Raw genomic sequence first — 22,833 nt, forward strand, 5'->3', positions numbered from 1 at the left:
TATTGGATTCATCAAAAGTATCAGAGCAAAAAGCTGCCACTCAAAAAAAAAGGACACATTCCTACTCGTTTGTGTCTTGGGAAACTCAAAAAAATGCCGGTGGTCCAAGTAGCAAAGGTCAAAGAAGAGAAAGTCTAGTGCCACAGAAAAATGCACAATTTATGCCACAACTCGCTACATGGCGAGTTGTGGTTGGTGGAAGGGTGATGTGGGGACACCCTTCCACCAACCACAACTTGCCACGTGGAGAGTTGTGGTATAAGTTGTGCATTGTGGTTGTGACACTAGACTTTCTCGTCAAAGAATGGAATATAACTATTAAATTCTCAAATATATATATATATATATATAATATTATTAGAATATTAGTGTTTATTTTTCTCAAAAATAAAAAAAGAAAGAATATTAGTGTTTATTAATTTCAAAGCTAAGCTGTCACAAAAACCATAACTCCTAGGAGTATTTGCTACAGTTGAGCTAAATAACTATATAATTATTTTAACTGCATTAAAATATCAAAATACATGCTAAAGTAGTGAAAGCATACCTAAATTTTTTTGCTTCTTGCTACAGTGTACATTCATAAATAAATGTGTATTATAGCAAGAAGCTAAAAAAAATAATAATATTTTATTAAATTCTCTCTTCTCTCATTAAATTTTTCTCTTTTTCTTTCTTTCTCTCTCTCTCTTCGGATTCTCTTTTTTTCTTCTATTTTTTCCTTCTCATTTTTTTCCTCTAGCACCTCCCTCGTCTCCTCTCTGCTTCGCCAACAAGCTCGTCGACCGCGATGGTGCTTGAGTCAATCAGCCTTCAATTCTGGTGGCCGCAAGTCGAGCGATTTTGGTGGGTGCCGGTTGAGCGGTTTTGGCGGGCCGAGACCCCATCTCCTTAAGCCCCATCGCCGCCGAGTTTGTGCTAGATTTGTGTGTGTGTGCTGAGTTTGTGTTTGTGTTTGTGTTGGGTTTGTGTTTGTGCTGGATTTGTGCCTTAGGTGTGGTCTGATTGGATTGTGGCCTGTGGATCAATGGGTTTCGTGGATGTGGGTCGATGGATTGTGGCCTGTGAATCGGTGGTGGTGGGTTGTTGATCCGTGGGTTGCTGTGGTGTGTTGGTGTGATTATAGTGGTGTGATTGTCGTGGTGTGCTGTGGTGTGGTGGGTTGCTTGCTCTGTATCAGAGAAGAGAGAGACGAAGAGGAAGAGAGAGAAAAAGATAGAGATAATAATGCTTGTGGGGATCATTCGGTTGATAGGCCCATAGGATTCAGAACTGGTTGAGGATTGTTGGGCCAGTGGCCCATCCGAGGTCGTGCACCCGTCCGAGGACGCCATGCTCCTCGGCAGTACGCGTCCGAGGACGATCGCGCCCGAAGACGATCAGGACGTGGTCTCACCACGATTAGATCTCAGAAGTAGGTCATCTCAAGGGATAGAGTAGCCGACTAAAGATGAAAGAGATAAGGCAAACAAATATCTGAAACTATAGCTGCCTCCGCATTAATGACCTTTCAACCAACTCTCTGGCCGCATTAATGTGGAGGTGATACCTGAGCAGTAGGGAAGCAGCCTTACAGCTGCCCGTAGGAAGTTCCAGGAGGCACCAGATGGGACAGAAAGAAATCCCCCAGACACAATCTACACGTGTTCGGTGAAGATGGATCGCGAAGGGGAGTATATAAACTAAAAGAGAAACATGAAGAAAGGGATCGGAAAAGAAAAAAAAGAAGAACACACATAAAACTGAAGAGAAAGAAGTAAGAAGGAGAGAGAGAGAGAGTAACACTAGGGACTTAAGAAAAGACGTTGATTATACCAACCAAAAAAGAAGGAATACATTGTATGGGCTTGAGAGAAAATCTTGGAGGTAGATACCACAGTTAACCTAGCTCTTTACACCCACGCTCTACAAATCATATTGTCTGGGCCTTTTACGTACGAATCCAATACTGTTTAGGTTCGTCACCAAATCGTGTCCTTACAATGCTGTATATGATGAATATTTTATTGTGATGTTTATATTATTTTATTGTGTTGAAAGTTAAAATAAATTCATTGTTGTAGGATGTTTTGTAAAATGAGTAGGTAAAATAGATAAAATAACTTTTTATGGTAGTAAATAACTAAAAAAAAATAACTCCACTACGTAGATGCTCTAATCGTGACACTTCAACCCTTTTATTCACAGAAAGTTCCATAACATTGGGAATACTTTGCTTCAAGTTTATTCCTATTTAATATTAAATTTATCACCATGACCAATCCAATATTATTTTTTTAATCTTTCACACCAGACATCCCCCCTAATGAATCACCCATCACCAATTAACTAACAATAAACAAAAATCTCAAACTAATTAAAAAATTAAACAACAAAGTAGGTATGATTTGATTATGAACCAATAAGAATTCAGAAAGAGATCCTTGATCTTTTTTCAACAAAAGGGTAAAAGAAGTTTTACATTTACTGACAGAAAGGAGTTACACAAGCCCTATGGTGAAAAAGTAAATGGGCTTTTTTATGATGAGAGGAAACATTGTTTTTTTTTTTTTCAGATGCGAAAAGCTCACTAAGCTCAGCATCATGCTCCTGCAAATCAACGGCTAAAATTCCACCGATCAGAATTTCACTTAAAAAAAAAAAAAGAAAAAAGAAAATAATATACATCGAAACATTAATCATACACTATCATCACAAACAACGTACTATTATTCTAGGCGAGCTTAACTTAAGAATCGTGGTCTCGGCACCACAGGATCACCAAAATTTCTTTGGGTGATCTTTTTTTCTTTTTCTTTTCTCCTTTTTAATCAGAAGGTCGGAACGACGCCGTATTGCGCTTCGGTTATAAAAGCCGCAGTGGACACGGAGTTAAAGAGGCTGTCCACGTCAGACTCAATCATTTCTGTACGTTTCGCGAACCGGCCTTTGATTCTCGGCCGAGTTTCGGCGTACGCTTTTCGCGAAGCGTATCGGATTGTCTTCTCGAATTTCCGGTTCTTCCTCTTCTCTCTGTACCTCAAAACCCTTGCTTCCCTATCAGTCCCGCACAACTGAGTCGCAGCCTGGGCCGTAGTCCCCGAAACCGGTACGTTCGGATCAACGCTCATGTTTCGGCCAAAAGGATACGATATATCGGACATCGAATTCCCGTCAGGCACAACTCCAACTTCCGAGGACGAAACCTGAAATTTCATACAATTATCATTTTAGTCCCTAAACTTTACATAAATTGCAAAATTTTCAGGCAAAGTTTTTGAATTTGAGTAATTACGCTTTGGCTAAGAGAGTGTGAGGGATAGTTGAATGCAGAGAGCTTGGATTTGCAGAATTCGATATCGAAGCAAGTTTCGGAAATCGGAGCCGAAACCGGTTTAGCTTGAACCGGAACGACACTATCGGTACCCGAATTATGAAACGAGTTCGGGTATTCGAACTCGAGAAACGGATCCATTTCGGCAGTGAAGAGCAAGTCGGCGGGTTTGACATCCGGATCCTCCACGAAGTTCTGGTTTGGGAGAATCCACGAACCGGCCTCTGGCGACTCGTTATGATCGGTCGGGACCACGAGGAAATCGGTGAGCGGAGCGCCCGATTTGATGACCGACTCGGCCGAGTCGAAGAAAGGCTCCACCGGAACGCGCTCGTGGCGGCGGGCGAGCGGGTTGGCCGAGTGGATATCGGAGTCGCACGTGACGCACAGGGCCGCCGCGTCTGCCTTGCACGTGACGGACGCCGGGGCTTGCTCGCAGACCTCGCACATCCACACGCGCTCGTGCCGAGAGTGGAGCTTGGAGTCACAGGCCAAGCACAAGAAAACCGAGTCGACTCGGCAGAACAGCGCTGCCGAGCCGGACTTGCACGAGTCGCAAAGCTTGGCTGCCACGCCCCAAGTTTTCAAGGTACTCGCTGTTGCTTCGATTCCCATATCGAAACAAAACTTAAAAAAAAAAACCTTTGTGTTTGCTGTCTGTGCTTTGCTCTCTGCTTTTATTTGTTGAGCTTGATTTTTTTTTGGAGCTAATAAGAGAGAGAGGGAGAGAGAGATGTAAATGTATATCTATCTAGTCAGAGGAAGAAGAAATCAGTGCTGACGAGTAAGAGCAGGACACGTGGGAGATTGTTAGCCACATTAAAATGGGGGGTACTAGTGAAATATTTTTGGGGAAAATAATGGTTTGGGAGTAGTAGTTGTCATGTGTCTGTGCCGACGTGGGTCCCAAAGTCAATAGATTAGATTAAGTTACAGGGCATTGCATAGGATTTTTTTTTTTTTTTTACAAAGAGTTAAGAGAACTGAGAAGGGGCGACAAGAACAAGTTGCCAAGCTGGAAAACATACTCTAAGCTCTATATTATACATTTTAGCAATGGTAGAGCCAATAATTTACTTTTAAAGGGACCCAATTAAAAATTGATTATTATTTTTTTCTTTTTTATAAACTATATATTTGGTTATATTCAATGGTGTAAAAACGTATTTAAAATGTAAACAAGTAATTTGTAAGCTAAATTGCATTAACCTCTATTTAAGTTTTACGAAGTGACACCTCTTTTAATTTTCGGTTTGAAATTTTTATAAATACAAATATATATATATATATATATATATTTAGACTACTACTGCACATAAAAAAATTTATTGTGTATATTTATTAAACATTTAAACTTGTCCATATACTTAATTTAGCTATTTAGACTTTTTTTTTATTTTTTTTTTTTATCATTGTATACTTTCATAAATAATAATTATCTAGTGATTGAATAAAAAGTTATCTATTTAGTAATATAATTAAGCAATGATATTAGATATAATATGCATTTTATTATATAAAACTTATTGTGGGAGGATTTTCGTCTTGGCCCCCAATCAGGTATTGTCCTCTTTGGAAATGACATTGTAACGACCCAAGGAAAAGCGCTAGCCACATCTGCGCTATATCTCAAAAGGACTAGTCACAATTGAATCTTCTTGTAACTGTTAATAAAGCCCAGTTCAACCTAGTAAATACCTGATGTGGAACTCATCACATACCCACACACATTACATAATCAATCAAATTGGAGCATCATAATCTCCTCCACTTAAATCCCTAACGTCCTTGTTAGGGTCCACTTTGTAGAGTAGTGTCTCTGAGCCCACATGGGGTTACCGGGTCGACTTTGATACCATATGTAATGACCCAAGGAAAAGTAATAGCCACATCTGCGCTATACCTCAAAAGGACTAGTCACAATTGAAACTCCTTGTAGTTGTTAATAAAACCCAGATCTACCTAGTAAATGCCCGATGTGGGACTCATCACACATCCACACACAATCAATCAAATTGGAGCATCATAACCTCTCCCACTTAAATCTCTAACGTCCTCGTTAGGGCTCACTTTGTGGGGTAGTGTCTCTGAACCCACATGGGATTATCGGACCGGCTCTAATACCATATGTAACGACCCAAGGAAAAGCGCTAGCCACATTTGCGCTATACCTCAAAAGGACTAGTCATAATTGAGACTCCTTGCAACTGTTAATAAAGCCCAATTCAACCTTGTAAATACCCGCTGTGGGACTCATCATACACCCACACACATCAAATAATCAATCAAATTGGGGCATCACAATCTCCCTCACTTAAATCCCTAACGTCCTCGTTAAGGTCCACTTTGTAAAGTAATGTCTTCGAGCCCACATGGGATTACCAGGCCGGCTCTGATACCATATGTAACGATCGAAGGAAAAGCGCTAGCCACATCTGCGCTATACCTCAAAAGGACTAGTCACAATTGAGGCTCCTTGTAGTTGTTAATAAAGCCCAGTTCAACTCAGTAAATACCCGATGTGGAACTCATCACATATCCACACACATTACATAATCAATCAAATTGGGATCACAAGCGTTGAGCCTTAGTCCTTAAGGATTTGTTTAATCCCACGTCGGAGAGAGACGCCTACCACTCATGCCTTATAAGCCTTTAGCCTAAGGATGAGTGTACCACTAAAGGCTTATAAGGCATGAGTGGGAAGCGTCTCTCCCCGATGTGGGATTAAACAAATTCTTAAGGACTAAGACTTAACGCAATTTCCAAAGAAGACAATACCTGATTGGGGGCCAAGACGAAAGTCCTCCCACAAAAAGGCGCCTTTTAGGGATTAAGGGGAAACCCCTACCTTCCCCTTTCGTAGGTTCATGTGTGACCCGAAGGAGTGCACTACCACAGCATGAGGTAGCAGTTTTTGAGACTTGCTCTACTTCACATGTGTAGTAGTGGTACACTCATCCTTAGGCCAAAAGCTTATAAGACATGAGTGGGAGGCATCTCTCCCTAATGTGGGATTGAACAAATCCTTGAGGACTAAGGCTTAACACCATTTCCAAATAGGACAATTCCTAATTGAGGGCCGAGACGAAATTCCTCCCACACTTATAAACTAATGTCTCAATATATTTTTTTAAAGTAATTGAGAAATTTATTTATAAGGTTAATATGCACCATTCACATTCATCGTGGTTTAAGTTTGTAATTCTAAAACAAAAAAAATAAAATGTCTAGCCCATTCTTGTGACTGGTAGTCCATCATAAAAGAAAAAACCACTTTTATGTTTCTTAAGTGTTAGTAGAATTAAAACTTATTTGACATTTTATATTCAAATGATTATCTAAATTTTTTCAAATGATGGTATATTGGCACTTAGGTAATCAAAAACCAAGTTTGTAACTTCGAGATTTGGATGTTGTCATGTTGTTACAGGACTTCACCTAAACGATTTGTTTGGGTGCTTTTTATTTTTTATTTTTTTACTTGCAAGACATTAGAAGAATATTGTGAAAGCCATAGCAGTGCTTCAGAACATTTAAACAAAGAAGAAGAAGATGGGAGTACTGTTCCAATGGCTACTCCCAAAACGGTGTCGTCTATACAAATGAGTAAACATAAAACACGCTTGAAGCAAAACGTCATCATTTCTCATTAATACAAACGGTGCCATTTCCTGAGTGTTTTGTGTTATAAGCTTGAGTCAGGTATTGCACGTGTGTTGGTTTGTTATTACACGTGTAGAGCAGTTGTAACTAATTCCTTCTTTCTTGGGTCTTCTTTGTTTCCTTTTCTTCAACTGCGCGCGCACACACACACACACACATATATATATACTCATGTACTTGTTGTGTCTGTATCTGGACTATTTCTCGTGAATAATACTTGAAATATTTTCAGCCTCATCTCTCTCTCTCTCTTCCTCTCTGTTTTTCTTCTCAAAGTGTTTGATATAGAATTTGTGAGTTTGAGAGAGTTTTTACATGGTATCAAAGCTCTTAATCCATATCAATAGCTTCTACGCACTATGTTTTATCTTCATCATCATCTACTTCAACTGCTTTGCCCGCTATGGCTACTGCGAGTTTACCAGTGAATTCTTCACTGTTGTTGTTGTCAAATATGTCATGTATGATGACTGTGAAGCTTGACTATGGAAATTACATTGTTTGGAAACATCAAATTTTGGTAATTCTTGATACCTAACTCAATGATTGATGTTCTTGATGATTCAATCACTTCTCTAGATAGATTTCTAAAAGATTCATCTGGTAATTTCACTACTGAGATCAATCCAGCATTCATAGCTTGGAAAAATCGTGAACAGGCTATGTTTACCTTTTTGAATTCAATACTCTCTCCTGCAATTCTTGCTCTCACAGTTGGGCAAAAATCTACTAAAGAAGTTTGGAGAGTGTTAGAGAAGAGATTTGCATCAGTTTCTAGGTCTCATGTCATAAGTCTACGTAATGAGTTGAATACAATCAAGAAAGGTGTTGATTCTATTGATGGTTACTTTCAAAAAATTTAGCAAGCACGTGATAGATTAGCTATTGTTTCTATGTTTGTGGATGATAAGGAGCTTCTCCATATCATTCTTAATGGTCTTCCCTCTGAATATGATTCCTTTAGCTCTGCTATAAGGACTAGAAGTGATGTGTAGTTAGTGGAAGAATTAAATGCTTTTCTTAATGCTGAAGAGAGAGTTATTAAAAAGAGATCCAATAATGTTGATTCAGCTTCTATGGCTATGGCTGCAAATTTTCATTCTCAAGGTTTTCCACGAGGTAGAGGAGGCAAAAATCACAATCAAAGAGGTAGAGGTGCTCGTGGTAATGGTAATAATCCTGGAGGAATGAGTTCTAATTTTGGTGGAGGTAGTTATTCTAGTCCTGGTTCTTAATTTCAGAATTTCAATTCAGGCAATCCAGGATTTACTCCTCAGTTTCAAAATTTCAATCAAGCTATGTCCTCAAATAATCAAAGTCAAGGTCAATCTAGCAGGCTAATCTGTCAAATCTATGGCAAGAATGGTCACTCAACTCTTGATTGCTACCATCGCATGGATTTTGCATATCAAGGAAGGCATGCGCGTGCTAAACTTGCTTCTGTGGTGGCCAATGCTGCTCAGGTTCAAGCTTCCAATTCTTGGCTCACTAACACAGGTTGTTTAGACCATGTGACTCCAAATCTATCATAACTTTCCATTCTGCAGCAACCGGTTCAAGGGAATGAGACTGTCACAGTTGGCAATGGTCAAGAACAATCAGTCACTCACATTGGTAATGGTGAGCTTCGAACCTTAACTCATAATTTTAGGCTTGATAACAATTTAAGAGTACCTGACCTTGCTTCTAATCTCTTATCTGTTTATAGACTTTGTCTCCAAAATAATGCCTTTTGTTTCTTTGATGCAAAATAATGCCTTTTGTTAATTTCAAAATTTGCCCACGGGGAAGATCCTCTACGCAGGGTTGAGTAAAGATGGGGTTTATCCTATTCCATCACTTTCTGAACTGTCTTCCACTCCATCCTTGAGTCATTTCAAGAATCCTGCTTTTGTGTCTATCAAACCATATCAACTTCTACTCTGGCATCACAGACTTGGGCATCCAAGTTCTAGAATCTTATATTCAGCTCTAAAAAATGTATTTTCTTCTCTTTCTTTGTTAATGATTGATGAGGTTTGTTCCTCTTGTGAATACTGTATAAGTGCTAAAATGCATAGATTCCATTTGAATAAATCTCCACTTGTATCGACTTCAATTCTTGAAATTGTACACAGTGATGTTTGGGGTCCTTCTCCCATTACTTCTTTACTTGGTTTTAATTACTATGTGGTTTTGTTGATAATTACTCACGTTTCACTTGGTTGTTTCTGCTTAAACATAAAAGTGAAATTCTGTCTGTTTTTAAGCATTTCAAATCCATGGTTGAAACTCAACACAATTCTGAACTTAAGATTCTAAGGACTGATAATGGTTCTAAATATACTAATATTGAGTTTCAATCTTTTTGTTTTGCTAATGGAATTCTCCATCAAACTTCATGCCCTCACACACCTGAACAGAATGGTGTTTCATAAAGGAAGCACAGGCATATAGTTGAAATTAGTCTTGCTCTTCTCTATTAGTCTTATCTTCCTCTTAACTATTGGTCTTATGCTTTTTCTACTGCAACTTATCTCATCAATAGACTCCCCTCCTCAGTCTTAGGTTTTCACTCTCCTTGGGAGAAACTACATTCTAAACCACCACCTCTTCATGCTCTTATAGCATTTGAGTGTGCCTGCTATCCTTATCTTAGGCCCTTTAACAAAAACAAGTTGCAACCTAGGTCTAAACCTTGTGTGTTTCTTGGTTATTCTTCTCTATCTAAAGGGTATATCTGCCTAGATCCTACTTCTAATAAGATCCGCATTACTTGTCATGTCTTGTTTAATGAGACTCTTTTTCCTTTTGCTCATGATTCTAATTTCACTGCTTCTCATATTCCTTTCTCTTCCTCATTGTCTAGTTGGTCTCCTCAATCTAAGTCTTCTTTCTTAGCTACTCCATCTATTAAGTCCAACATCTCTCCTTTAGCTCCTAATTTCACTTATTCACTTATTCCTTTGTTTCTTTCTACATCATGCCCTATTCCTGTTGTTCCTCCTTCTACTGATACTCCTTCCTCAGTAGATGATCCTTCTCCACCTTCTCTATCTGTTGCAAATCCTGTCATTCCTTCACCGTCTCCTTCTACAGTTCCTAACTCTACTACCCTTATTCCTTCTTCCAATAATTCACATCCTATGATTACAAGGTCTAAGCATGGTATATATAAGCCTAGAGTTATGTAGGTACAATGTGATTACACTGTGATAGAACCTCCCTCATTTGCCATTGCTTCTAAACATCCTTAATGGGTGGCTACCATGGATGCTGAATTTCATTCTTTACGGAAGCAACAAACCTGGTCTTTGGTTCCTCTTCCTCCTCACAAGAACATTGTTACCTGCAAGTGGGTTTATAAGCTTAAGAGACATAGTGATGGCTCTATTGCTAGATACAAAGCTAGGTTAGTGGCTAGAGGCTACCTTTAACAATTTGGTTTGGATTCTGATGAGACTTTCAGTCATGTAGTTAAGTCTGCTACTGTTAGGCTTCTTCTTGCTTTGGCTGTCCAATTTGGTTGGGAATTAAGGCAGCTAGATGTTAATAATGCCTTCCTACATGGTGTTCATAAGGAAGAGGTTTATATTGCTCCATATTGGCTTTTATGCTTCTGCTGCTGATGGTAATCTCTTCATTTTGAGACATGGTACTTTTCTTGTCTATCTATTGCTTTATGTGGATGACATTATCATCACAGGTAATAATTCTACCTTTGTCTCTTCTATCATCAAGCTTTTGGGTGTTGACTTTGATCTCAAGGACCTTGGTTTACTTCACTATTTCCTTAGTCTTCAAATTGATTACACTTCTACTGGTTTCTTTGTGCATCAGACCAAATATACCTCTGATTTGCTTAAGAAGTTTGGTATGACTGACAACAAGCCTTGCAAAACCCCTTCCTCACCTAATCATCATCTTCTTCCTAATGACAGTCCTTTGTTTTCTGATCCTACATCCTATAGAAGCTTGGTTGGTGCTTTGGAATACCTCATATTCACCAGACCAGACCTCTCCTTTGCTGTTCAACAAGCTTGTCAATTAATGAGCAATCCTACTCAGAATCATCTTTAAGCTGCAAAATGCATTCTCAGATATCTTCAAGGCACTCTCCATTTTGGTATTACCTTTACTCCAGGTCCAATTTCTCTATCTGCCTATAGTGATGTAGATTGGGCTAGGGATCCTGTGGATAGGCATTCTATCACTGGTATTGTGGTGTTTTTTGGCAATTGTCTTATCACTTAGTCTGCCAAGAAACAAGGCACTGTTTCTCGTTCTTCTACAGAAGCTGAGTATCGTGCTTTGGCTTCAACTGCAGCTGAATTGTATTGGATTAGGATGCTTCTTCGCGGTTTTAGTCTTTTCCTTCCTCACCCTCCTTTTCTCCAGTGTGATAATGTCAGTGCTTTGGCCATTGCATTCAATCCTTTGTTTCATGCTCGAACCAAACGCATTGAGGTTGATTATCACTTTGTTCATGAAAGGTCCTCAAGTGTGATATGTTGGTTAAATTCATCTCTACGCATGATCAACTTGCTGATTTGTTTACCAAATGTCTTCCTTCTCCAAGGTTTAATTGGCTTACTTCCAAACTCATGTGGAAATTCCCCATTCGTTTGAGGGGGGATGAAAGCCATAGCAGTGCTTCGAAACATTTAAATAAAGAAGAAGAAGATGGTAGTACTGTTGCAACGACTACTCCCAAAATGGTGTTGTCTATACAAATGAGTAAACATAAAACATGCTTGAAGCAAAACATCATTGTTTCTCATTAGTACAAATGGTGCCGTTTCCTGAGTGTTTCGTGTTATAAGCTTGAGTCAGTTATTGCACGTGTGTTGGTCTGTTATTACATGCGTAGAGCAATTGTAACTGATTCCTTCTGCTCGGGTCTTCTTTGTTTCCTCTTCTTCAACTGTACATATATATATATATATATATATATACTTGTGTACTTATTGTATCTGTATTTGGACTGTTTCTTGTGAATAATACTTGAAATATTTTCAGCCTCATCTCTCTCTCTCTCTCTCTCTCTCTCTCTCTCTCTGTTTTTCTTCTCAAAGCGTTTGATAGAGAATTTGTGAGAGTTTTTACGTATTGCACATATTATAGAATATAATGATGAATAACTAAAGCTGAATAGTTTTGAAATTTTTTTTGTATCTAGTTTAGTTTAGTTTTTTTTTTTTTTTTTGGTTAGAATAAAATATATGGGACATATAATGAGATCATAAATGTAATTTATATTTATTTCTAGATGATAAGAAAACAAACTATAATATTTGATTTTTCCAACTTTGAATATTGTTATTTGTTATACTAAGATTCAAAACAAAATTGAAGATGATATTCTAAGGAATTTTTTGATTTTGTACATTGAAAGGAAAATTCATTATTGCGAAATTTAGCACAAAATCAAAATCAATCATAGATGATTTGCTGAATTTTAAAAAACGCCAAGTACAATTTTAAGAGATGATTGAGTTGAAATGTAATTAAAAAAATTGAAACAAATAAAATATGGAATAAAATTAAATGTGTAGAACTGCGGATAATAAAAGAATGGAATTAAATAGGGTTTTTTTTTGTGTTTTTACAGTTTATAAAAAAAAAAAAAAAAGAGTTGAAAGAAATATACATTTACTTTTCACTTGTATTTTCTAAAGATAATAATAAAATCTATATCTTATTTCTATTTCATTAAAGAAATGAGTATCTCTGTACTTTTGAGAAAAACGCTTAGAAGTGAATGGAATAGACATTCTCTCATAGTTTTGCCATTCATTTCTTACCAAAGTCCCAAATAAATAAGTAAATATAATATTTTAGAAATTATTTAATTTCCCCCCTACAAAAAAAAGAAAAGAAATTATTTAATTTCCATTCATTTTCTTCTTCCAAATGAGTTTAATTTTTCAATTAGTCACCACCAAGAAGGGTGGTCTAGTGGTCTTGGCGCGAACACAAGAATGCAACATTGCTTGAGGTCCCATGTTCGAACCCAGTGGACGGAACATGAGATTTCTCTCTTTTAGCCAACCCAAGGGTACTAGCCTTCTTGTTGGGCTAGGATGAGGTCTGTTGTCACTCTAAACAGCAGTAATTATGGCTCAATTTAACATTTCTTAGTGGGTGAGTACCTCAATGGGCACACCCTTGGAAGTCCGCCACAATGATTGCTCCCGATCACCCATTTTGTTCATCAAAAAAATAAAAAATCTTTTTTTTTTTGACTGAAATAGTAGAAGCATATAATATCTTAATAACATATAGTTATTATTGCGTAATAAAAACAGTATTAGTAATTGATTTTACTTTAATCACAATAAACTATGTGTTATAAAAAATATTGCACTTCCAACCTTATTGTTTGTTTTAATTAAAGACAACAAATAGGTTTTAACCTGGACAGATGAACTTTGTCTGACAGAGCCCCTTGTCTACCATAGTACCACGACCATGATTAGAAACTAATGCAAGGAGTTATTATTGGTAAAAATAGGTTCTATAAAGACAAACATGGTTGTTGGTTGGATTTAATTACATTTTACACAAAAATTAAATACATCACTTCAAACTTTTCGTAATTATTAGGTCCAGGGTTTTAAATTAGGTCGTTCAACGTAGTGTTTGGAAGGTCCTACCACACGAAGTTAGGATCCATGAATTTGATTCCTAATAACTAATTAGGACAATTACTATTACCTGCCTATGTGGCTATATTCAATGTGCTGATCTGTACAAGATAGAGTTAGCTACTGATACATGTCCAACATTGTTGGTGACCTTGATCCACTAAAAATGGGCTCTTCTCTTATTAAAAAAATATTCAACTCTCTAAGGATTCGAATGGAAAAGAAAAAGAGAATTGATTTTGCATGAATTGTATACTGTTTGATGAGCAAGAATTTGGCATATCTGGACACTCTATCTCATTCTCTTTCTAGTGGATTCAAATTAATTCAATTAGTAAAATTTTTTAGGGTTGAATAAAAGATTTAGAGTTTAATCCTCACTTACACCAAAAATTGATTGGTGTCTTAATCTAATGATAAATAGCTATCACCAAAAGCAGACGCTACAGTTTAAAATTTAAAAAAAAAGAAAAAAAAAGCTCATTCTCTTTCTTATTAAGGTTAAAAACAGTAATAATAATAATAATGAGCATCTATGATCTTCTGGAACTTCATAATCATTTTGTGCTTTGACATTTTTCTTATTTTTCATAATCACTACCCTTGTTAGTTGTTACAGCCAACCTTATCACAATATAATAAAAATTAAAACCTATAAATTGAGTGAGGAAATTGCTCTTCCTTTTTTCCTTTTTAATCTTTCATCCACTTATTAGAGCTATGTTACCAACAATTTCTTACCATAATTCTTTCCATAAGTTGATAAGTTTTTAATCAACAGACAATTACTGTTTTTCAAAGCCAAATTACAATCATAATTTTATCTCTTTGGCATAAATCTTCTTCAACAAAATGATCTAAAGAAAAAATTCAAAACAATTGTATCATATTTGTCTTGACATGCGTATGGTGAGTTGGGTTTACTATATGTATGCAGTGTGAGCCATGTGCTATCAAATCCTAGAAGGAATATTTAGCATTCGCTATCTTGCAGTAAAGTTGATATAATCAAGCAAGAATGATGAATTAGACAGCAAAACCACCTCAATCCGCAATGGATCTTCGGCCTGAGAGTTATTTTTATGCTATCATAAATAAATTTACAACTTTTACTATAACTTTTTTATATGAAAAATTATAACTAATTATTTGTCACTTTTAAGTAAATCCACCATAATTTTTTGACAATTAAAATTATCATTTACGGTTTGTTTGTTACGTGGATAGTTATGAAAAAAATTGCGTAGTTGTTTATTTATTTATTTGGGCTTAATTAATGGATCAGTCAAATTTCACTTAAAAGATAGGAAAAGGACAAGATAAGTCAAATTCAACATCAGAAGATTGGAAAAAAGCAAAACACTAAACGATGGAAGCAAGACTAGTTCCGTGTGGACCATCCTCTATTGGCTCTTCAGAGAGGGGATAGCCTTTGATTGTCTCTCATTTTTATTTGGACACAATAAAAATAATATTGCTAAAATCACAGTAACTTAGTGCAAATTTTTGATTCCATGACGTATGACAATCACATCCTACTCAATGTACAGGGATGATAAGTGGAAATTTCATTGCATGACGCATCTTAGTGCACAAGCAGTACTTTCTTATAGGAGTGGGACTTTATTATATGAAATTAATGGGTTGTTCTTAATCTTAATGAATATCGTGGACCTAGATAGTTATTTAAGAAAGTGATAGACAAAGTAAAATCAAAAAGGCAAATACTTTTCTTTTATATATAAAGGTAGACTACACCTGGAAATACCATATATATATATATATATATATATAAGATCCAAATTTATGTGAAGGAAAGGTATAAATACATTAGGTTACTAAATAAATTTTGGGATATTTAACACAAATATTTTTATTGAGTAAAACTAAAATGAAAGATAAGTCTGCAGTCTACCTAAATGCTAACAGGGGTTCCTGAATGTTTGCTAATATGTGTAGGCAGTGTAGGTGCATTGAATAGCGGAATTGATGACTAATTAACTGGAACCTCCATATCTGTGGGAATCAATGTCTAGGTGCAATCCCCCAATAACTAGTTTTATCTTAAAAAGAAATATTTAAAAAAAAAAAAAAAAAAACTTAAAATACCATAGTATCATTTTCACTAAGAAAAAAAATTTCAAGGGAAGGGAGAATTATCTTTTGTATATATCTAAGTTTTACTTTAATGATAATTTCCAGGTCGAGATTAGATGCAATACCCTAGCAAAATTCCTTTTTAATGATTGAGAGTTTAGAGTTGAAAAAAAAAAAAATTCAATTTCAACCATTGATTAATAAAGAACAAAGTTTCTCTTCAAACTAGTTTGGAGAGAAACTTTTTAAATTTCTTATATATTTTTTATTTTATTTTTTTTTTGTGAATTTTTAAAATCTAACCGTCGAATTTCATGTTCCTTATGTTCTTAACTTGCTTATCAAATTTCATTCAAATCGGATGTTATTTACTATTCGATCAATAAAGTTAATTTTTTATACACAATTTTAGATCACAAAAATTTGAAATTTTAACATTTGTTTGATAACATATCAATTGATTTTTGATCTTCTTGAAATTTAATAAGCATGAAGGATATAATAAGAACATGCAATTCAACAGTTAAATTTTCAAAATTCACACTCAATATAAAGATATATAAGGAGTTTGTAAGGTTTTTCTCCATATTAATTTGGAGAAAAACTTTGTTCTATTAAAAAAAAGTTAAGAAAAGTAAAAAGTGAAGGTTAAAATATGAAAAGTAAATAATAATAATAATAATAATAATTTGTAAGAGGGAGAGGGGTTAATTGCACTTGGTACAATACCTTATGGTCTATTTGAATTGAGGAGGAGGGAGGGAAGTAAAGGAGACTAGAGTAGAGTTGGTCAGAAATTAAACTAAAAGTATCCTATATTAATATAAGGACATAGTTTAGAACCAATCACCAATAGAAAGATGATAGTAATTATTATTATGTGTATTACACGTGACTTATTTAACTCAACCAACCAAGTGAGTTATGTGCATTGTGCATAACGAGACACATGTCATGTCCCTATTGGTGGTTGGAACCCAAGGCTTTAAACATGTTTGAAATCAAGTTTTTCCCTTAATGTAAATATGTAATTGTTTTTGTCATCTAACATTTTGTAAACTTTTCCTTTATATATATATATAGAAAATTTTAATTTTAATTCTTTCTATAAAATAAAAAAAAAAGAGTAAGTAGAATTACTAATTTTTATAAATTTCATACTAAGTAGAATTACTTAATTACAAAACTCTTGATTTTTATAAATTTCATACTTGATCCACCATTTATTCCCACCATCTTTGTATAATATATAGAACAACTCTTTTTTGCCCCCTAGCACTAGACACGCAACTTCAATTAATTTATTATGTAAACCGTTTTCTTATCCAAAATACATGGATCCCTCTTCTCAATAGTTCATTATACGAACTAATTTCATATGAATAGTATTTTTTGAAAGTATGGTTATGGTTGGACTAAAATCAACATTTATTCGTCTGCATATTGTTGTGCTGACTTGCCAAGATATGGGCATGGAATCAGAGCTCAGATCTGAGATTATGAGGGCCAGCGGTAAGCTCTCATTACTCAGGCACTTCTGGAGTATAGAAAATGATATTTATTCTTCTCATATTTATGGTAAGGTCCATTTATTAAACTCATAGTAGGATTTATCATAAATGTGAGAGAAAAAAAAAATTATCATTTCTCCGTACTCTAAAAGTACCTAAAATTTTTTCCTCAGAATGTATCTGAATTAGGTATTATTATTGAGTAATTCTAGTACCATATCATTCATCATATTTTTGTTCAAAATTATTTTATACGACATGTTATGACTAAATATTTATCACTTTCATATTGATCTATTATTATTTTTCTATTATTAACATATATATATATAACTCAGAGAAAGTTCAACTACAATTTGAAACTAGAATCCAAATTTGCACCATACCATAATTATCCACTTAAGTTTTTTAATTTTTGTGCCAAGTGAGTTAATGAGTGCAAAATACTAAGAATCTAATATTAATGAACTAAATTAAAAAAAAAATCACATATACTTAATAAAAATTATCACACAACAAAGATCATCACAAATCCTATCTTATTAAAAATTAGAAAAAAAAATTATCATAAGTAATATTAACTTTGGCTAAGAATTTTAATATATGACTAATTACGTTTACTTTAAATAAAATATTTTGACTAATTATTTTATATATTTATGATAAAAGTTATTTTTAATTTAAAATATATCTATACATATGCACAAATTACAAATTATTTTTTTTTAATAATTTAACTAATTATTTATATTTATTTGATAAAAATATGTTTAACTTTAAATACATACATGCATCGGTATGGTTACATGCTAGAAAGAATTATGGCAAAAGTTAGGCATAAAACATTGTGAAACTAGTTTTTTTTTGCATTATTATTCAAAAATATCCAAAATTATCCAAGTTCAGGTAGGAAGGGATAGGAACTGAAAACCAAGTAAGTAGGTATATAGATAGGGAATACGTCAGGGTGTGCGTGAGCTGCTGAGAGATGTAGGGTATAAATATATTAAATATATATATTTTTTGATAACTGAAATTGGACAAGATTGCCCTGGAAACAATAAAGATAGATATGTGCACAGAAATCAAGAAAGTCGCTGTCAGCGTGGCAAATGTGGCAGACAGAATGGGGTCGCCAACCATGTTGCGTTTTTCGATTTGCATCATTATCCTTTTATGTCTTTATTCAGGGTTACTTTCGACAATAGCTCAGCAACCTTTAGCTTATAAAGTTATAAGCAAAATAGAAATATTTTATTTTATAAAGACTAGACCAAAAAAAAAAAAAAAAAAAAAAAAAAAAAAAAAAAAAAAAAAAAAAAAAAATTGAACTTTAGGTGATTTCGAGGATTTTTTTTGAAACCTATTTGTTGTTGGATTTTTTTTTGAAACCTATTTGTTGTTGATTTGAGGTTAATATAAAGTAAATAAAAAACCCTATAGTTTTATTTATGGGACACATTAATTAAATCCTAAACTTTTAAGTGGGATGTTTTAAACCCATACTTTCATTTTTTTTTTTTTTTTTTTTTTGAGAAAGAACACTGTAATTTTACTTATGGATAGCCAAATCAGGTTGAATTACAGAAACAAGGTGTGAAGGAACATTCTCCATTCACATCAAAAACGCGCTAACATGTCTTGCATCTCTAGCAATGTTATGGGCTAACTTGTTCACATGTCTTTGCATATACTGGAGTTCCACTAAGTCCATTTGATTTGCCACCTCCTAGGCTTCATCCAGCAAATGACTGTACTCTGCCAGTGAAGAATTCTTGCTCTTTAGACCATCAATAGCGATCTTCGAGTCACCTTCAAGGATAATCGAAGATAAACCAAGATCTTTGGCAAATTAAAGAGCCTTCTTTGCTACAATCACCTCCACGGCAACAACTGAGAAAGGTAAGTGGAAGCTTTTTGCCATGGAAGCTACCACGTTGCCTTCTGCATTTCGGACTATGACTCCCACCCTAGCACGTTGACTCTCTCCAAACATTGAACCATCGAAATTAACTTTGAGTTTCGACCATGGTGGTGGCTTCCATATAGGTCGAGAATCATAGTGAGGCATCTGGCCTGGAGGGCGAGGTGGAATGGTTCGAATGAAGGATGATTTGGCCTTCTGAACTTCAATGTGAACTTGCTGAACTGGTATATGCTTTTTGCTGGTTCTCATGGTGTTTCTTTGATACCAGATTGCCTAAACTGTTATGGTAAAGAAGTTCAAGTCCTTCCCTGTCTCAATGATTGTTTCCACCAAGTCTTGGAAGCTCGAAAAATGCAAACTGGAGCCCATGCTATCCCACGAGCTATTTTGGGACCATACCTGAGATATAGAGGGGCACGACCAAAGTGCATGGAGCACATCCTCGGAAGCTTCATGACAATGATAGCAACTATCGTTTGTTAGTACCATTCGACGCCTGAGATTGTGTTTTGTTGGAATTGAATTCCTAATGGCCCCCCACAGGAAGTTTCAAACCTTGGGTTGAACTTGCAATCCCCACACCTTCTTCTATAGGTTATTGTCATCCGGATGGTACTCACCATTGTCCAAGCTCCTTGATTTGTAGAGAAACCTATAGCTTGATTTCACAGAGTATGACTTGGTTGGAGTGTAAGGCCACACTAAAGCATCTTCCACCAGTTTACCACATAAGGGAATTGATTGTATTAACTCCTTATCTCTTGTTGCCACCCTTGATTAGAATAATCCAGTAGAGAAGCTACTATTGCCTCTTCCCAACCCGGTGCTATTGGTGAAGAAATGAAAGGCATGAAGTTTGAAGGCAGCCACGGATCTGACCAAAATTGGATTGAGGACCCATCACCTACCCTCCATCGCATACCTTCTTTTAACACTTCCCTTCCTTGTAAGATGCTTCGCCATGCATAGGAACTAGCTTGAGAATCTGATGCCTCCATGAATGAGCAATGGGGAAAATGTTTTGATTTGAACACCCTATAGAGTAGAGAGTTCTTATTTTGGAGCAACCTCCAAGCTTGCTTAGCTAGGAGTGCATCATTGAACAATACTAAATTTTTGAAACCCATTCCCCCTTCACTCTTAGGCTTACACAATTCTTCCCACCGAACCCAATGTATTTTCCTTCGATCTCCTCTGTCCCCGCTAAAACCTCCTAATGAGCCCCTTTAATTCATTGCACAATCCAATAGGAAATTTGAAGCAATGCATGGTATATGTAGGGATGGCTTGGACAACCACTTAAATGAGAATTTCCCTACCTGCTTAAGAGAGTAATTGTTCTTCCCACCCTTGTAGTTTCCTCCAAACCCGCTCCTTAATGTAATTGAAGCTTGCTTTCTTATTCCTCCCCACTAATGATGGCAATCCTAGGTACTTCTCATAGCTCCTTATTTCCTCCACCCCCAAAGTATTTTTAATCATCATTCTACTTTCTTCCGATGTTGAGTGACTAAAAAAGATTGTGGTTTTTGCCTTTGTTTATTTGCTGCCTGGAACTTGATTCATAAATTTGTAAATTTTCCAAAATTTTCCAAACCCATACTTTTATAAATATATAATAATAGAAAACTTCAAATTTGGGGTTTAGCAAATCTCTCTCTCTCTCTCTCTCAACCAACTAGTTGAACCATAAGTCTCTTGACAAAATAATAACATATGTGTCGTCAAAATATTATTATGCATTCTCACTTGCAAGGTCATGCCTAATGTGCAAATTAAGGTGTTAATTCATTTGATCGTCATCCCAAAAACATAACATTTATTTATATATCTCAACTCCTTTAAGCCAAATCTTTATGTCATTCTCAGTATATGAGTTCATTCCTGATGGCACCTTAATTCATGTCCAAGGTTAGACTGACATGCCGTCTATATTAAGGAATGATTTATGAGATGTGTTAACATGTTCATCATGTTGCAACTCCAGTTCGAAGCTGCTTGTTGGCCAGGAGGACCATGGCCCCCTTTCCTTACATGTATAATCCTTTATAAAATATAGGCAAAAATGCAAAACTGACCCTCTAACTTTCACTGTTTTTCATTTCAATCCTCTAAGTTTCAGTTTTGTCAATTCAGTCCTCTAACTTTCAATTTTTGTCAATTCAAGGCTCCGTAACAATTCAGTTACTGCTGCCGTTAGATAGGCTCTGTTGAAGGACAAAATGGTAAATTGAAGATTGGAGGTGGAGTTGAGAATTTTCTCGTGATTTTTGATCACGCTGATCATGCCTTTATCAATGAAGATCCAGCCAATCGATTTTAACACGCCAGAAGAGACGATGAGGATCGACTCAGTGAAGCCGATGGCGAAGTCTCGGCTGAAGAGGTTTTTTTCTTTCCAGTTCCCGAGCGTTCTGAGGAATTCCACAGCGGCGCCGGAGAAGGTCATGGACGAGGAGCCGCATTTTCAAAAGGACAGCTTTAATGGCTCAGTTGTGGTGGTGCCGATGTTGGCCGCTGAGTTTGAGCCAAGTTCTGTGTGCTTGGACAGTATGGTACAGAACTTCATCAAAGAGAACAATAAAAACGAGAAGCAATCGGAACTGTGTGCAGTCAGGTGTGGCCATAACCGCTGCAACTGTTTTAACCGGAATTGTATTGATAGCAGTTCAGAAGATGAAGGGACTCTTTCGGCGATTCTAACTATTCTTCCATGGTGTCGTCTCAACTCCACCTCCAATCTTCAATTTACCATTTTGTCCTTTTCCACAGAACCTATCTAACGTCAGTGGTAACTGAGTTGTAAGGGAGCCTTGAATTGACAAAAATTGAAAGTTAGAGGACTGAAATGACAAAACTGAAAGTTAGAGGACTGAAATGAAAAACAGTGAAAGTTAGAGGGTTAGTTTTACATTTTTGCCTAAAATATATAATAGATGCTTAAACTCAATGGTGCCTCCATATTGAAGGAACTATTTTAAAATTTATTGAAATTTGTTAACCAAAAAAATAACAATAACAAAAACATCAATTTAGAAATTTCTAAGATACAAGGTCTTATTAATTCAAATAAAAAAGACAAGGAGTTAGTTTGATTTCGATCCAAAGTTTAGGTTTTTTTTTTTCTTTGCTTGTATTTTTCTCTTTTAATTTTTTTGGTATGCAATTAGGTGCTAGAGAGTATATGACTGCATAATGTTGTTTATATACAATAATTTAGGATAACTTCTAGTTTTAGCATGTGTTTGGCATCAGTTTATTTGGTTTTGTGTTAATTGTTTTTGTTGAAAATAAGTTGAAGTACACTTTTATTTTTATAATTTTTTTTCATTCTCTTGCCTCTACCCTCCACCAAACACGAAATCATGATTCATGACTACGTCCCTAGTTAACGGACTATATGCTTTGAGAAAAAAAGATACATATGATTTATAAGATATGGAATACTTCCTCGCTCATTCATGCTCCCCCTTAGGCACACTCCCAAGCTATACTTGAGTACTGTTCAACAGTACACTTGGCCATAACTGAGTATATGACTGCTATAGTCTATAAGAGTATTGTACCGTCACTAAAGTTATTAAAGTCAAGTTAGTTGGGCCTGTGGCCCATCCGAGGAGGCAAACTTATCCGAGGAGGCCCGTATCAGATTGAAGAGGTAACCAAATGAAGGGAAGAGGGAATATCACGAAA

The 22,833-nt window shown here is 35.7% G+C and overlaps 2 protein-coding genes across 2 annotated transcripts; one reads left to right on the plus strand and one right to left on the minus strand.

Moving 5' to 3' along the window:
- Window positions 1-2,406: 2,406 nt before the first annotated feature.
- Window positions 2,407-4,033, minus strand: LOC115977377 (zinc finger protein CONSTANS-LIKE 5). Its single transcript, XM_031099200.1, has 2 exons — window positions 3,275-4,033; window positions 2,407-3,185 (listed from the first exon to the last, which is right to left on the minus strand). Exons 1-2 carry the CDS (start codon window positions 3,926-3,928, stop codon window positions 2,811-2,813), a joined length of 1,029 nt encoding a protein of 342 aa, XP_030955060.1. The 5' UTR covers window positions 3,929-4,033; the 3' UTR covers window positions 2,407-2,810.
- Window positions 4,034-21,425: 17,392 nt separating this feature from the next.
- Window positions 21,426-21,923, plus strand: LOC115973970. Its single transcript, XM_031094204.1, has one exon. It carries the CDS (start codon window positions 21,426-21,428, stop codon window positions 21,921-21,923), a length of 498 nt encoding a protein of 165 aa, XP_030950064.1.
- The last annotated feature ends 910 nt before the right edge of the window (window positions 21,924-22,833 follow it).

This window comes from Quercus lobata, chromosome 2 (genome assembly GCF_001633185.2).
Source record: "Quercus lobata isolate SW786 chromosome 2, ValleyOak3.0 Primary Assembly, whole genome shotgun sequence".
Lineage (NCBI taxonomy): Eukaryota > Viridiplantae > Streptophyta > Magnoliopsida > Fagales > Fagaceae > Quercus > Quercus lobata.